General features: G+C 38.6%; 1 protein-coding gene across 1 annotated transcript in view; it reads left to right on the top strand.

Moving 5' to 3' along the window:
- Positions 1–16,446, top strand: part of selenof (selenoprotein F) — a 34,346-nt gene that overhangs the window by 1,873 nt on the left and 16,027 nt on the right. The window contains exon 2 of the mRNA XM_028811398.2: positions 11,679–11,846. Within this exon, the coding sequence (XP_028667231.1) occupies positions 11,679–11,846 (168 nt within the window). The remainder of the gene's footprint in view (positions 1–11,678; positions 11,847–16,446) is intronic.

Genomic DNA, 16,446 nt, shown 5'->3' with positions numbered 1-16,446 from the left:
GAACTGAGATTGGCACCCTCCACGTCCTCAGGTAAAATTGAAAAAGCTAGAGGACACTTGAGTCAGACATCACTTGTAGACGCGTTTGCTAGAGGTACTGCCACGACAAAAAAAGCAAGCGGTGGATCGAGATAACCAATGCCATTACAATCCATATAGCTAACATGTCAGTGGACAAAGATTGTTAACATTAACAGAAAGTGTAGTTGGTTTACAAAAAATATTTACTGTTTATTCCTTTTCTAAGACATGTTCAGTGCAGTGCAACTTTTGGATATTCTACTAAGTCTAAATGCCTTTTTGGATGGTTGAAAATATGTTGTCAAAATTATAGTTTTAAGTTGTTTGCAAAATTTGTTCTATATTTTGACTGCAATTGTCATACAATGTGATTCCTTCTCCCCTTGAAAATTATCACTTTATGGGGCCATGCGAACCTATATTAATACTTGTGTGCCCATTAAAATGTTTTTTTGTACAATGTACAATTCTCATGACCGTGGAATAGGTTATTCTTATCCACTCTACTGCAGTAATTGCAGTGGAAAATGTGGTTAACATCCACTCATGCATGGGGGGAAAAAAATAGTCGAATACCGTGAAACCGGTGTAATTTTGAAAAATACTGTGATATAGAATTTTGGTCATACTGCCCAGCACTAATATGAACTCAGTGATCCTTGATGTAACCCAACCTTCTTCTCAGTTGTGTGTAAGTACCTTCATATATACGGTATCCTTAACTTTCCTTACATTCTTCTCTGGTACTCCCTTCTCTCTCTCTTTCTCTCTTACATGTTCTCATTACTTGCTGGGGAACTCTATCATATGCCTTCTCTAAATCTATAAGTACCATTTGCAGTCCTTTGTGTCTGTTCTTTCTGTATCTTTATCAAAATATTCTTTTGACAGCCATTTGTCATCTGTATATTAGCTACCCATATGGATGATACCCACTGAAAATTTAGTTGTTTTTGGAGATACTAAATAATCTACCCTAAAGGTATATCAGATCATAACTTGTCTTAACTGTTAATTTTTATTCATAAATTTTAATTTAATTTGTCGAAAAAACTATAATATAAACTTCCATCCATCCATCCATTTTCCAACCCTCTGAATCCGAACACAGGGTCACGGGGGTCCGCTGGAGCCAATCCCAGCCAACACAGGGCACAAGGCAGGAACCAATCCCGGGCAGGGTGCCAACCCACCGCAGATAATGTAAACTTGATCACATAAAAACTAATTTAAATTTTCTTTATTGTCGTTTCACATTTCAAGAAGTAAAAATCATATACAGTAATCCCTCCTCCATCGTGGGGGTTGCGTTCCAGAGCCACCCGCGAAATAAGAAAATCCGCGAAGTAGAAACCATATGTTTATATGGTTATTTTTATATTGTCATGCTTGGGTCACAGATTTGCGCAGAAACACAGGAGGTTGTAGAGAGACAGGAACGTTATTCAAACACTGCAAACAAACATTTGTCTCTTTTTCAAAAGTTTAAACTGTGCTCCATGACAAGACAGAGATGACAGTTCCGTCTCACAATTAAAAGAATGCAAACATATCTTCCTCTTCAAAGAAGTCAGGAGCAGAGACTGTCATAAAGGCAGAGGAAAATCAATAGGGCTGTTTGGCTTTTAAGTATGCGAAGCACCGCGGCACAAAGCTGTTGAAGGCAGCAGCTCACACCCCCTCCTTCAAGAGCACAGAAAGAGAGAGAGAGAGACAGAGAAAAACAAGCAAGCAAAAATCAATACGTGCCCTTCGAGCTTTTAAGTATGCGAAGCACTGTGCAGCATGTTGTTTCAGGAAGCAGCTGCACAAAAGATAGCAACATGAAGATAATCTTTCAGCATTTTTAGATGAGCGTCCGTATCGTCTAGGTGTGCGAACAGCCCCCCTGCTTAATCCCCCTACGTCAGGATCAGAGAGAGCGCAAGAGAGAGAAAGAGAAAAGTAAGTTGGGTAGCTTCTCAGCCATCTGCCAATAGCGTCCCTTGTATGAAATCAACTGGGCAAACCAACTGAGGAAGCATGTACCAGAAATTAAAAGACCCATTGTCCGCAGAAACCCACGAACCAGCGAAAAATCCGTGATATATATTTAAATATGCTTTCATATAAAATCCGCGATGGAGTGAAGCCGCGAAAGGCGAAGCGCGATATAGCGAGGGATTACTGTATTGCTTGAGTTGTTAAAAAGTTGTATGCTATTTACTGTTTTCATTTTACATTATTTAATGTGCTAGCTAATTCTTGAGTATTAGTTTCACGTGTTTTGAAATGCTTAGTCTTTAGGCTAACAGCTGAATACCCTGTGTGTTTGTGTTTTTAACGTATCTGACTCTGTAAAGATCTGTTGGTTTAGAAATGCATTGCAGAATCAAGACAAAATCACAAATATGGTACTTAATCCCTATCTGATTTTCTGAGATAGAGGCTGATATTTTTGTAATGTTAGGCTACATACATCATAGTGTTTTCTATTTTAGACTTGTATATTGTCCATTAGTTTTGTTTAATAATATCTGAATGTTTCAATTATTTACTGTTGTGGTACTGAGCACTTCATTGAAAAAAGCTTCAGAAACATACGTACAGTGTATCATTTCACTTAAGACTGATCTTTGCTAAATGACCCATTATTTCTCATTTGAATTCTGTTTTCGTATTTCCATTTTAATTGTTAAATGTGTTCTGTCAAACATCATTTTTGTATGTTTTATTTTGGTTTTAATGGTAGTCATTGGACAGGTGAAAAAACTGAAGACCTAAAACTATTACATAATTTGTTTGAGAAATTAATTATGTGATTCCAACAAGTCTTTCCTTTTTATATTCATTTAATAATGTGTTTTTATTATTATTGCATTAAATGCATCATTATAAGTTTATTAAAGGAAAAGATTACTTTTTCTGCACTCAAAAAGCACTTATATGACAAGGCTATTAAAAGTTGGCAGATATATTTAAGTACACATGAAAATCCTGTAGCTCTTCAATTGTACTGCAAGAATAGCATATCCCAGTATATTTTACATTTGCAATTCATAGCAAAATTCATGTTAGCAGCATTTATTTCACTCAGTTTTATTAGATTATTGAATGAGTGTTTTTTATATATCTCTCTGCAACAGTCAGAGTTTTCAGTTTTAACACCTTGTAGTGGTAGATAAATATGCAACTCCACGATGATACTTGTTTTCAAAGTAAATGCCTTTTTTTTTTTTTTTTTCAATCCACCATACAAGAAACATCCCATTTCACTTTTACTTAATTTTAATGCTGACGAGAAGTTTAAAATTACAGGCTCTCCTACCGTAACTGATGGAGTTCATCATAAACTAGTGAATAAACAAAACATAATTCAATATCAAAGACCACCCTGTAGATTTACTATAAAATTTTCTTGATTTGGAGCTTCATGCCAAAATATTTCTGCTTAACCAGTTTCTTCTGGGGTTGTGTTGGGAAGTAGTTGCTCAATGGGGAAGCATGCATCCATTTTTTTTTTTTGGAAAATAACAATAATAACAATAGCTAATATAATTCAAGATAGTATAACATATAGCTAAGTGGTTTTCAAAGTGCTTATTCAAATGAATCTGTGCATCTAATCAAAAAGGCCTTATCAATTCACACTTTTTTTCCAGGAAGTTTTATCTAATTTTAACATAAATCTTTTTTACTTTGCTGCCTTTTTTATGTGCTAAAGTTTATACTTTCAAACTTACTGACAAAGTAAAACTAAGACTGTCCCCATTCCTACGATAGACAGAACTTTTATTTGTCCCCAGGGGGACTTTTGATCTTATCTATTAAAGGTATAATGCCCAAACATTATTTTAACAGGTGTTTATTCTTCAAATTTATTGTTTTCAATTACAACTGCAATTGGAAACATTTTGCCAATATTAAAATTAATAATAATCAAATTAAAATAGCAACCAGTGAAACATACAAATTTGAAAATAATCAGATGTTTTTATATTAATGTGACCATCACAATAAAAAATACATTAAACAATACAAACTAAAGTGCACATAGTCTTTAAACAAAAAAATTGCATTTAACATAACCATAAATGGCCACTGGTGTGTCTTAAAGTCCAAAAGTTTAAATAAACCTTCAATTTAAATAAAATAAAACAATAATGTACAGTTTATAAAAAATTCAGTTCATATATTCCTGATTGCAGTGCAGGAACGTGAGCATTTCGACAAGCTCCGGTGTGAGGCTGGCTCTCTTCTTTGAAACAATGTTACCAACTGCTGAGAAGAGACCTCAGAAGGAGTAAAGGTAGCAGGAATACACAAGTATGATTTTGCCAATGAGGCAAGATTGGGATACTTGGCCTCATTCGCCTTCCACCAAGACAGAGGATTTTCTGTCTTCGAGATGGGCTGCTGTCCAAAGAACATGAACACCTGGCATGGGATAACAGATAAAAATTAACCAGTTGGCTACATCTGAAATGTTTAATATTGACATATTTAATATGCACTATTCTTATTTAAATAAATAAATTACTTCATTAGTGATCACTTGTTCGTGGGCATCTTCTTCAGTGTTCTCATTGTCACTGTCTGTTGAGTCACATCCAAGCAGTGAATCAACAGCTAGTAGAGATCTATTTGAAGTTAACTTAGCTGAAGTTGAAGCACCCTTATCATTTGGTCCTGTTGCTTCTTTGTGCCCTGTGGCAAGTTGGTTGTTTTGAGTAATACTCCCATTCACGAACTGGAGGGCCAGAGTCTGTATTTTGTTCTGAACACTGAACCTCTCTTCTGGTTTCAGGAATTTCATCTTTCGAAAACGTGGGTCTAGTGCAGTTGCAACGATCAGTTTGTTTGGATCATCGCCTTTTAAGGTGAACTATCTTGACCAACGTGCAGTGATCTCCTCTGAAGCAGCTGCCTGGAAAGCCTGCACAGCAGCTGTATCATAAGCAGTGTGGGTGGATTCAGAAGCCCTTTGACCAGTGGAGGCAGAGCAGAGACAGTCACATAACTTTCCCCACTCAAGTAGACTGTAGCACATTCAAAGTCCTGGAGAGCTTTAGCCAGCTCCTCTAAAATGATCCACTGATCAGCTTTGAGGTTTAGGTGTTGTTTCCCTCTTTGTGTTACTGTTGGGTCAGACAGAGTTGCAGTCAGTGGCCATCTTTGTTCCAGGAGGCGAATTATCGTATAATAAGTGCTGTTCCACCTGGTAGAGACATCTTGGACAAGTTTGTGCTCCTGGGTCCCCATCTGTTTCTGCTTGGTTTTCAGCTTGCTTGAAGCCAGTTCATTTCGTTTAAAGTGGTCTACAAGACACATTGCTGCTCCAAGTGCTTTATTGATCTGAGGGTGTTTCAGTGCATTATTGATCATCATGTAGCGGGGCCATATAGTGTTAAATGTCAGTACTGAGTGCGTCTCGTTTCATTGTCCCGCTTACTGTTTGTGCATCAGTTTATGCCGTCCCTGTAAAAAGGGGACGGATGATGGAAGGAGACCACAGCCACAAACCTGGAAAACACCTGTTTACAATCATTCAATCACAGCCGTCACAGGATTATTTAAGCCAGCAGGAGGAGAAGGAAGAGGGAGGAGAGAAGGAGATTTTGTTTCACCATCACGACCACGAGCAACCTGTACCAGTTATTGTCCACATCGCGCTTGCCAATCCAGTTTGTTTTTCCATCTGCCGGATTTATTTCAAGGACCTCACCACGAAAGACCCCGGGGTAGGACTTAATCATCCACCATACACACGGGGATTCACGGTGAGGCTGTTCCATTTTTTCCGGGGAGAATCAAACAACTCAATATCACTAATTCAGTCATCCGCTTTCAGGACAGTTTCATTATTACCGGACTCACGTTCTCATTCATTTTCAGTTTATCATTCATTGTTGTTTTCGTGTTGTGTGTTTATTTGTTACAGGGACAAGGGAGGGTTTTTGTTGTGTGTGTGTGTATATATGTATATATATATATATATATATTTATTTGGTGGTGTCTTGTTATTGCTGGGGTGGAGGGATATTTATATTTATATGTTTCTATTTTTATATTTCATTTCATTTAATACATATAATCTGTTTAATTTTGCATCCTGTTTGTGTGTGCTTATATTTTTCACCGTCGATTGTGGGGAAAAGTTCAATTGGTAAGAAGTACGGCTTGATAGTTAGATTATCTCTCAGTAAATTATCCAGGCCATTGGTCTTGGAGGTGTAGCTGCCGGCTGGGTAAAAGGGGTCGGCCGTTACATAAAGTGGTGCCCTCTCTGAGGAATCTAAATAAATATCTATCGCTGTCTGCCTTTAAACAATTTCCCCAATTAATATGTCTATAGTGCGTGCCGAGCAGGACAACACCATTGCTTCGCCGCGGTGTGATGATGGAGTAGCCGGGGCGCGGCACGTCACGATCAGAGCGTGTTCAGCGGTGCAGGAGGTGGTGGATTCATTGCAGTCGCTGTACCTCGAAGATCACCATGGACCTGAGGAGGAATGCCTGGAGGATGTCTCGCCTCCGTGGGAAGATCTGGTGCAACAACTAACCCGGCTGGATGAGAAAGTCCGCGAGGTTGCTGAAAGTGCGCTCGGGCGCGAAGATGCCTTGCGGGCTCGCATCAGCAGCTCCCAGGAGGAAGTAAAAGAATACATCAATGAACAAGTTCAACTCCTGGGGCGGGAAATCGTGTTGTGCCTCCAGAGGCGGGATCAACGCTGGCAAGAAACTCTTCAGGGGGAGGTCCGAAGGAGTCTCCAGACGTTACGTCAGTCACCCCGTCATTCAACGCCGTACGGGTCTCGTGGGGGGGGGGGGTGAATACATCAATCGGCCCTCTGTTCCTGGGGTGCGCCTTTCCTTTCCCAAGTTGGGGGCCCCTTATAACATCGATGATGTCCTCAACTTTGTGGAAGAAGGGGAGGCGTACCTGGCTGTTAACCCTTTAACCCCAGAAGAGCTTATGGGGGTGATAGGGGCATCCCTCTCGGGGCCGGTGCGGAGCTGGTGGCTGATGGCCAAGAAGAACATTAAAGACTGGGGATCCTTTCGTCGATCTTTCCTCACGGCTTTTCTTCCGGAAGATTATGAATCCGAACTGGAGGACAAGCTGCGATCCATGGTGCAACTGCCTTCGCAATCCATCCGGGACTTCGCCTATGAATATCGGGCTTTGTGTTTGAAGTGGCGGCCGGCTATGTCTGAAGAAGAGGTGGTCCGCCGCATCCTTAATGCCTGTAACCCGCGGTTAGCTGGGGGTCTCAGGGGGGTTGTGGGGTCGGTGGAAGACCTGGTGAAGGTGGGCTCACAAGTGGAACGGGACTGGGGAAACTCAAAAACGTACTGGAATAAAGTACAAGCCAGTACACGAGAAACCCAGCCCCTAAAACCCCAGCGAGCCAAACCTTGCCGGTCGGAAGCCGATCTCGCCATCATGCAAGCGAGTACATCCCTCCTGATCGTCCCAGTGAAGCTGCGGTGGTGGATACAGGGAGCCATCACACCTTAATCCGCTCAAGCATGTGGAAGAAGATTAGCCGACCGACAGACAACTTAACATCTGCCCCGTCTGTCCGATTTGTATTGGCAGATGGGAGTGAACACAGAGCCCTGGGCAAAGTCCCCTTGAGGTACAGTGTACTCTCCACCACCTGGAAAATGGAAACGTATGTCCTGGATGACCGGCACCTGTCCGTCCCGTTACTCCTTGGGCTGGACTCTTTAACCACCATGAGGATGACCATCCATCTCAGTCCCAGGGGGTATACGGTGCCAGGGGAAGGGGTATGCGATTTCATACATAAATCAAAAGAAGATCTGGGCTCGGAATTCATTGGCTTCTACGCGGCAGTGAGGAGTGACGTAAGCACCTCGGCGGCAGCCCCTGTGGAGGAACAGCCCGAAGAGGTGAGGCCGGTGCTGAAGAAGTGGGCCGAGGTGTGGACTGAGAAATTAGGAGTCGCCCGTGGAGTTACCCACGTGATCCACACCTCGGACGAAGTTCCAATAAGGCACTGAGCTTACCATGTTTCTCCACTAAAAAAGGGCATAATTAAAGAACATCTTGATCAAATGCTCGCCAAGGGAATAATCGAACCATCTTCCTCCTCCTTATCTTCCAATCTCCGACGCCTGTTTAATGTAATATATTCACCAGCAAAGTCAAACACCCCAGAGATACAGTATTATTATCATTAGATGCAGAAAAAGCATTTGATATGACTGAATGGAACTACCTTTTCACTGCATTGGAGAAATTTGGGTTTGGCCTGAATATTTGTGCATGGATCAAACTACTGTATACCAATCCAGAAGCTTCAGTTTGTATTAACATTTGTTCAGACTACTGTAAGCTAGAACATGGCACCAGACAAGGATGCCCCTTGTCACCGCTGCTGTTTGCAATTGCCACTGGCGGTTCACTGTCGAAATTCTTATCCGATAAAGGGGATTATCAGAGAAGGACTGGAACAGAAAATTTCTCTATATGCAGATGATATGGTTTTATATATATCAGACCCAGAAAACACTGTGCCTGCAGTTTTAACAGCACTTACAGAATTTCAAAAGATATCTGGTCTCAGAATTTAATCTGAATAAAAGTATACTCATTCCAGTGAATTCACAAGCATATAATATTAGATTGGACACCCTACCTTTTACCATAGCAGAACAGTTTAAATACTGAGGGGTAAATATCACAAGTAAACATAAAGCTCTTTATCAACAAAATTTTGCCGTCTGTATGGAAAAAATTAAGCAAGACTTGCATAGATGGTCAACCCTTCATCTCACTCTAGCCAGAAGAATTAACGTTAAGATGAATATCCTTCCTAAAATTCTTTTTTTATTTCAAAACATTCCAATATGTATATGAATAAATCGTTTTTTAAGCAATTAGATTCAACTATAACCTCTTATTTGGAACTCGAAAAACACTCATGTATCCGAAGAGCGACCCTACAAAGACCTCGGGCAGAAGGTGGCATGGCTTTACCTAATTTTCACTTTTATTACTGAACAGCAAACATACAAGCCATAAAAACCTGGACACAAATAGATGAACATACACAGGCTTGGTCTGCAATAGAAGTAAAATCCTGCAGTACTTCTTTATATTCCCTGCTCTGCGCTCCAATAAATGCATTTTATCACAAATATACTAATAACCCAATTGTGCTTTACTCACTCAGAATATGGAACCAATTTAGAAAGCAATTTAAGATGGAAAATCTTTTATCTGTGGCACCCCTGCAGGACAACCACCTCTTTCAACCCTCGCAAACATATCCAGTTTTTAATACTTGGAAAAGATTTGGGATTAAATTGCGCAGAGATCTTTATATAGACAATATCTTTGCATCCTTTGAACAATTACGTTCCAAATTCAACCTCCCAGCTACACATTTCTTTCACTATCTTCAAATTAGAAACTTTGTTAAAAGAAACTGCCAGATTTCCCTCATCTCGTACCCTCCACCATGCTGGAAAAAATATTGCTCAATTTCAAGTAATTAGACACCATTTCCGAATTATATAAAATTTTATTAGAGTCCCTTCCTTTCAAAGATCCAAGAGGACAATGGGAAAAAGATCTCTTAATCAATATATCAGAAAAGGAGTGCAAAGTAGCAATGCAGTGAATTCACTCGAGCTCCATATGCGCAAAGCATAGAATTATTCAACTAAAAATTATATATCAAGCTCATCTGTCTCGCTTAAAACTGTCAAATGTTTCCAGGGCAAGATCCAACCTGCGAACGGTGCAACCAAGCTCCTGCCTCACTGGGTCACATGTTTTGGGCATGCACCAAATTAACATCATTTTGGACCAAAATTTTTAAGTGCCTTTCAGACAGCCTTGGTGTCACAATCCCTCCTAACCCATTAATAGCTGTGTTCGGTGTTCTTCCAGACGGGCTTGAAGTGGAGAAGGACAAGCAAACTGTGATTGCATTCACTACACTTTTGGCACGCAGACTTATTTTGTTAAATTGGAAGAATCCTAACTCTCCTCTGATAAGTCAGTGGGAAACCAATGTTTTATATTATTTGAAATTGGAAAAAATCAAACTCTCAGTTAGAGGATCTGTACAGAATTTTTTCAAAACCTGGCAGGATCTAATCAATAATATTTTAGAATAAGAAGAAATAATTATTTCCATATTTCTTTCCCTTCTCCATTTTTTATATATATACTGTGTGTGTGTATATATATATATATATATATATATATATATATATATATATATATATATATATATATATATATATATATATATAATATAATAAATTTTTTTTTTTTTTCTCCTTACCTTTGTTTATTTTTGCCCTATTAAAAAGCCCTAAGCAATTCTCCTTTGGCCATGCTCTCCTTCTCAAGGGTGGGGTTTGATTTGTCTTCAATTCTTTTTTGTATAAATTGATCTATTTGTATGGAATGATTACAATAAAATTAATAAATAAAATTAAAAAAGAAAAAAAATTTGTGCTTTGATGCCAGCACAGGATCATGTTATGACTACTGATTAGTTGTTGTTCATGCATGCTTTCAATAGGGGGTCTCTCTGCCTTGCCAGCAGTGTAAACCACAACTGACTTAGTTAGAGCCTCTTTTATAACACTGCCAAAACACAAACTTCAGGTGGTAGTAGTAGTGCCCACTAGAGCCATCAGTACACTGTTACACATTTTTGTGCGTGTTGTTTTTGTCCTTAAAGAATGGTGCATGGTTTTAAAAATGGTGACAATGACTATTTTAATTTCAGTGGTTAACATATATATATATATATATATATATATATATATATATATATAAAACGTGCCTCCTGATGATGATGAAGAAGAACCATTAAATTAGTGGAGACTTTATCAACAACCTACAATGTTGCCCAGCTTGGCAAAACAAGTCCAGTGCATCCTAGGGACAAGTGTTCCTGTAGAAAACGTGTTTTCACAGCTGGTGACCTTATCAATGCACAGAGAAGTGAACTAACGCCAGAGTATCTGAATCAGTTCTTGTTCTTTTAAAGGAAAAATAAACTATTCACTCTTCGATAAAGGACATGCATCTAATGAATACATTTTTAAATATAAGCATTTTACTTGTGCAATGAATCTTTATCATTTATATTGTATATCTGATATTCTATTCTATGTCTTAAAATATGATACAAAATACTACTTTATCATGGCACATGTAGCACTAGTCTACAGTTAAGGTACTGGGCTCAGGCATTGTTTAGCATCATTGCCTCAAATGTCAGTTATGCATATTTTCAGTTCTGTACTATCTGTCAGTTTTACAATGCATTCAAAATGTATCATTTGAAATGACACAGTTAAAGACTAATATTTGTGAAAATAATAATGTACAGCTTTAGGTTTGTAGTTGCAGATTTGGTGATACAGTAGTAATGTGCACAAAAGTTAGACTTGTTAAAGCTTACTTTTTAATCTTTGGAAGTTTTTTGTAATACTGACAACATGACCTTGTGCAAAGTGAGTAGTAGTCCATAATAGTTATGAAAGGAGGTATTCTGATGAAATGACAGTGAACCACAAGGAGAATTCCAGCCTTTTCAAACTTCAGCATGAGTGTCATTTCATAAGTACTTGCTTTAGACTGTACTAATAGAGTGAGTTTTCATTCTTCTTTGTTCAAGGTATCTGCTTATGGTACAGAGTTGTCTTCTGAAGCATGTAGAGAACTTGGTTTTTCCAGTAATCTTCTGTGCAGCTCCTGTGACCTTCTGGGACAGTTCAGCCTAAATCAGCTGGATCCTTTCTGCCGCAAATGTTGTCAGGAAGAAGCACAGCTAGAAACCAAAAAGGTATGTATATATTGAGATCTACATTTAGAAGGGTAAAGAAATTTATTTTAGCATCATTTTGTTTAATGAAAGCTGGCAACATTTTCCCTTTGTCAAGTTTTCTATTAGTGAAATTTTATGATTATATTTTAACTAGTCAAAATTTAAATTTCTGATATCTAAATATATATTAATACCTTCAGTGTGCTTGGATTAAACGTATCTAAAATTCAGATTTTGACTATTCAAAATTATTGCAAGCATCACTAATTAAAATTTTGACTAGCTAAATGAAATATAAATGTAGACATCATAAGTAGCAACTGGCACAAATGACATACTCATTAACTTGAGAGAACTGTTAAGCATCTTGCCTTGGGCAGGCTATTGTGGCTTCAAATTTTAAAACATTTGTCCAGTTTAATAAAAGCATCTAGATATTACTGATGGACTGCTTTGTCAATTCTAAGCTCTACATCAATACATGTAAGACACAGTAGAAAATATTTTTTGCTCATCTTGATGTTGCTCTGTGTTTTATACCTCAGCTAACAATAATCTAGCCTTTATAAAATATTTGGTGCTTGACAGTAGCCCTATAAATCCCAGACATTTTTTCCTTTTCTAATAAGCATTTTTTGTTAGAGCAGTTTCCAAAGGCTTGTCCTGCTGCATCCAGGGCTAATGTACCATGTATCCAATAGTGGGTTGGCGTTACAGTAATCCCTCCTCCATCGCGGGGGTTGCGTTCCAGAGCCACCCGCGAAATAAGAAAATCCGCGAAGTAGAAACCATATGTTTATATGGTTATTTTTATATTGTCATGCTTGGGTCACAGATTTGCGCAGAAACACAGGAGGTTGTAGAGAGACAGGAATGTTATTCAAACACTGAAAACAAACATTTGTCTCTTTTTCAAAAGTTTAAACTGTGCTCCATGACAAGACAGAGATGACAGTTCTGTCTCACAATTAAAAGAATGCAAACATATCTTCCTCTTCAAAGGAGTGCGCGTCAGGAGCACAGACTATCAGAAAGACAGAGGAAAGCAAACAAATCAATAGGGCTGTTTGGCTTTTAAGTATGCGAAGCACCGGCGGTACAAAGCTGTTGAAGGCGGCAGCTCACACCCCCTCCGTCAGGAGCAGGGAGAGAGAGAGAGAGAAAAACAAACAGTCAAAAATCAGTACGTGCCCTTCGAGCTTTTAAGTATGCGAAGCACCGTGCAGCATGTCGCTTCAGGAAGCAGCTGCACAGAAGATAGCAACGTGAAGATAATCTTTCAGCATTTTTAGACGAGCGTCCATATCGTCTAGGTGTGGGAACAGCCCCCTGCTCACACCCCCTACGTCAGGATCAGAGAAAGTCAGCGCAAGAGAGAGAGAAAAGTAAGTTGGGTAGCTTCTCAGCCATCTGCCAATAGCGTCCCTTGTATGAAATCAACTGGGCAAACCAACTGAGGAAGCATGTACCAGAAATTAAAAGACCCATTGTCCTTAGAAATCCGCGAACCAGCAAAAAATCCGCGATATATATTTAAATATGCTTACATATAAAATCCGCGATAGAGTGAAGCGAAAGGCAAAGCGCGATATAGCGAGGGATCACTGTATGTTCTTTCTTTCAAAGGGATTGTGGACTAATTTGTATAAATGATCAGCAGCTCCTTTTAAAGAAGTTTTTCTTTTACACTGTGTGTGTGTACATTAATTAATTTATTTTCTGAATGCAAAAAATTCTAGCCTGGTGCAGATAGGATTCAGAAAATACACCTGGCACACCACATGCAATGATTAAAAAAACCTAAGCACACTTGTAATCACATTTTTGTGAACTGTGCTCCAAGTAAGCTATAATGTGTCCATAATTTTGAGTATTTGGTTACCAGCTGGAGAGTGGCATGTTGTGTAGGCAGGTAGTGCTTGTGCATTGTAGACAGGTTTGAATTGTTACACCACATATGTTGCACTCCTCCAGGGTGTGAAATACTGAAGCATGAAGGTAGTTTGGAAGGGTTGAATAGTGTCAGGTCTCCTTTTAATCCTTTTACAAAGGAGCAGTAATTTGTTTTGATCACTTGTGTGATATAACTACATAGGTTAGATGCTGAAACAGTATTGCTTTATACAAACTGCCATACGCATCTTTGGCACATGAAAAGATAATCTGGATACATCCACTTATCTGTCTATGAGTGTAATGTGAAAATTCCACATAGACTATGCCCAGCTGTAATTAAAACACACAGCTTTGGCACTGTGAGGCAGCAGAGGTAGCAAATGGTACACTCTGCTGTCATATATAACATGGTAGTAAACTTCTTGTGTATACTTGTCTAATGTTTATTCAAGCACCATGGTTTGTACTGAATTTGTAATTGAGCAATTACTAGAGGGACATCAATTACACACAAAAGAAAAATGTGAAATTTATGCAACTTAAGAACTTCTGGTAGTAACATTTTCATCTTGGTGTAGTAAATAATAAAAAAAGCTTTGCAGTGAACCAGTGTAAAAATGTTTAAATATAGTTTTGATCGTTTCAATGAAATCCTTCCAATTTCAAAAGTGGTTTAATCAAATGTAAGGATTACATAGTGCAAAGTAGGAAATAACCTCAGATCGAGTATCAGTCCATTACAGCAGGGGTCCCCAACCACCGGTCCACGACCCACTACCGGGCCGCAGCCATCTGACAGCCGGGCCACGAGAGAACTGCCGGCAACGGAGACTCACTCAGACTTTTCAGAACACTTGGCGGGCGGGTCTTTGCAGCGGTGCAGAGAGAGGAGAGACACCAAGGTGAGAGAGTATTACAACAAAGTATTGTTACGGTCCCGACAGTTTCCCCATATGACACGAGTCTATAGAAATCGCGTTACTACGAAGTACATTCAGCAGATGCTTTCATTACAACAAAGTGACCTTGAAATGCCTGAATGAATCATCCACAGAGCAGTTAGATCTGTGGTTGCAGCTCAGATGTGCACGTTTGCACAACGATCCCCAAACTGAAACATTGTAAAAAAAATTCTTTCTTCGAACTTTCCTCGTACTGTTTTTTTTTTTTTTTTTTGCTGTTTTTGTTTTCTGTGGTTTTCAGTGATACCTTTTGCTTATTGCTTGTCAACATTTGAAAAACATCCATTGGAATTTAACTCATTGTCACCCTCCTATAGAAACGGCAGACACGAAAAAAACGATAACAGTGTTAATGTTTGTGATGTGCAATCTGTTGGAATGGCAAATGCAAAGCATATGTCTTTGTTATATGCAAAAAAAGAAGAAAAATCTCGGGTTGCAAACGTATGTGAACTGCTTAATAACTTAATAATAAAAGAAATGTTATGTAAATTGTGTATAAAATTGCCCCCCCACACCCCCGACCGGTCCGTGGAAAAATTTGCATCTAATGAAGTGGTCCTTGCTGTCAAAAAGGTTGGGGACCACTGCATTACAGGATATACTAGACACATCCACACTCCCTCCCAGCCTTTCAGCCCAGTCTTAATGGGTTTTTTTCTTCTACAACAGTTAGCCCTTAACTGTTTTATAGGCTGTAGAATGTACTGCTCATCTTATTCTCAAAACAGATTTTAGTTGGAGAATAATGAAGAAGAGAGCTTGTGGTGATGATGTGCATGTATTGCAGAGAGACTGAACATATCCTACTTTCAGTTTGATTCAGTGTCATTCTTTGGAACTGGTTAGAAGTCTAAGACCTAAACATGTAGTCTCTTGGTTTTCCATCCTCCTAACTGAAATTTTTTTCTAGTCAGTATTTTTGAGAACCAGTAAATTAGTGGTATGTCTTATAATCACAGCCAACATTTCTTTACAATTTTTTCTTGCTTGACAATGTACTATACAAGTGGTGATTTTTTTTTTTACTTGCAGAGAAAAAGTGAAGCATACATGAATGTTTACTTTAATTGCAGTTTGCAAAGATAGGTTTTTAAACCTATCCTTAACAAATTATCTTATCAGTGAGAAATCATAACAGCAAAACTGTAAACTACTTTGCAAATCATTTGGGATTTTTGAATTCTAAATATGTTCACTATATGAGAATGCTAAGTTTTACATTTTCCAAAAAGATGTTTAATCTTACATTTACATTCACACTGATATGTTGCATTCATTTTTGTAGCTTGCCACTCTACAACTACATCCAGGCTTCTTCTGCTTCCTGATTTCTTACTGAAATTGTTGCTTAGATTGGATTCTCAATTTTCTCCCACTGATTTCCTAGAAATACTCCTTTTAAACTACTTTATTGACTCTCATGTTCACATTCTATCATCTTGAAATGGTTTTGAAGCTACAGAAATTGTTTTTCCTAATGCAATGCTCACTTCACAGCAACCACTTTAAGCTTTACTATATGTTTGACCTAGCATATCTTGTTGGGTAAATATATTAGTACCACCTGGAAGCATTGTTGTGTAAGTGAAGACAGCAGATTACATGCCAATATATTTTGTTTGTAATCAAGAGATATTTAATTCTGGCATCCCATAAGTGAGAAGTGGGCATGATTTCTTGTATCCAATTATTTATATAAATAATTTATAAATTTGAATCATTTCAGGCAACAATGCCTCCAGAGCTTAGCCCAAAAT

This window comes from Erpetoichthys calabaricus, chromosome 10 (genome assembly GCF_900747795.2).
Source record: "Erpetoichthys calabaricus chromosome 10, fErpCal1.3, whole genome shotgun sequence".
Lineage (NCBI taxonomy): Eukaryota > Metazoa > Chordata > Cladistia > Polypteriformes > Polypteridae > Erpetoichthys > Erpetoichthys calabaricus.
The sequence above is the reverse complement of the archived record's forward strand: the minus strand, read 5'-3'. Positions and strand labels throughout refer to the sequence as shown.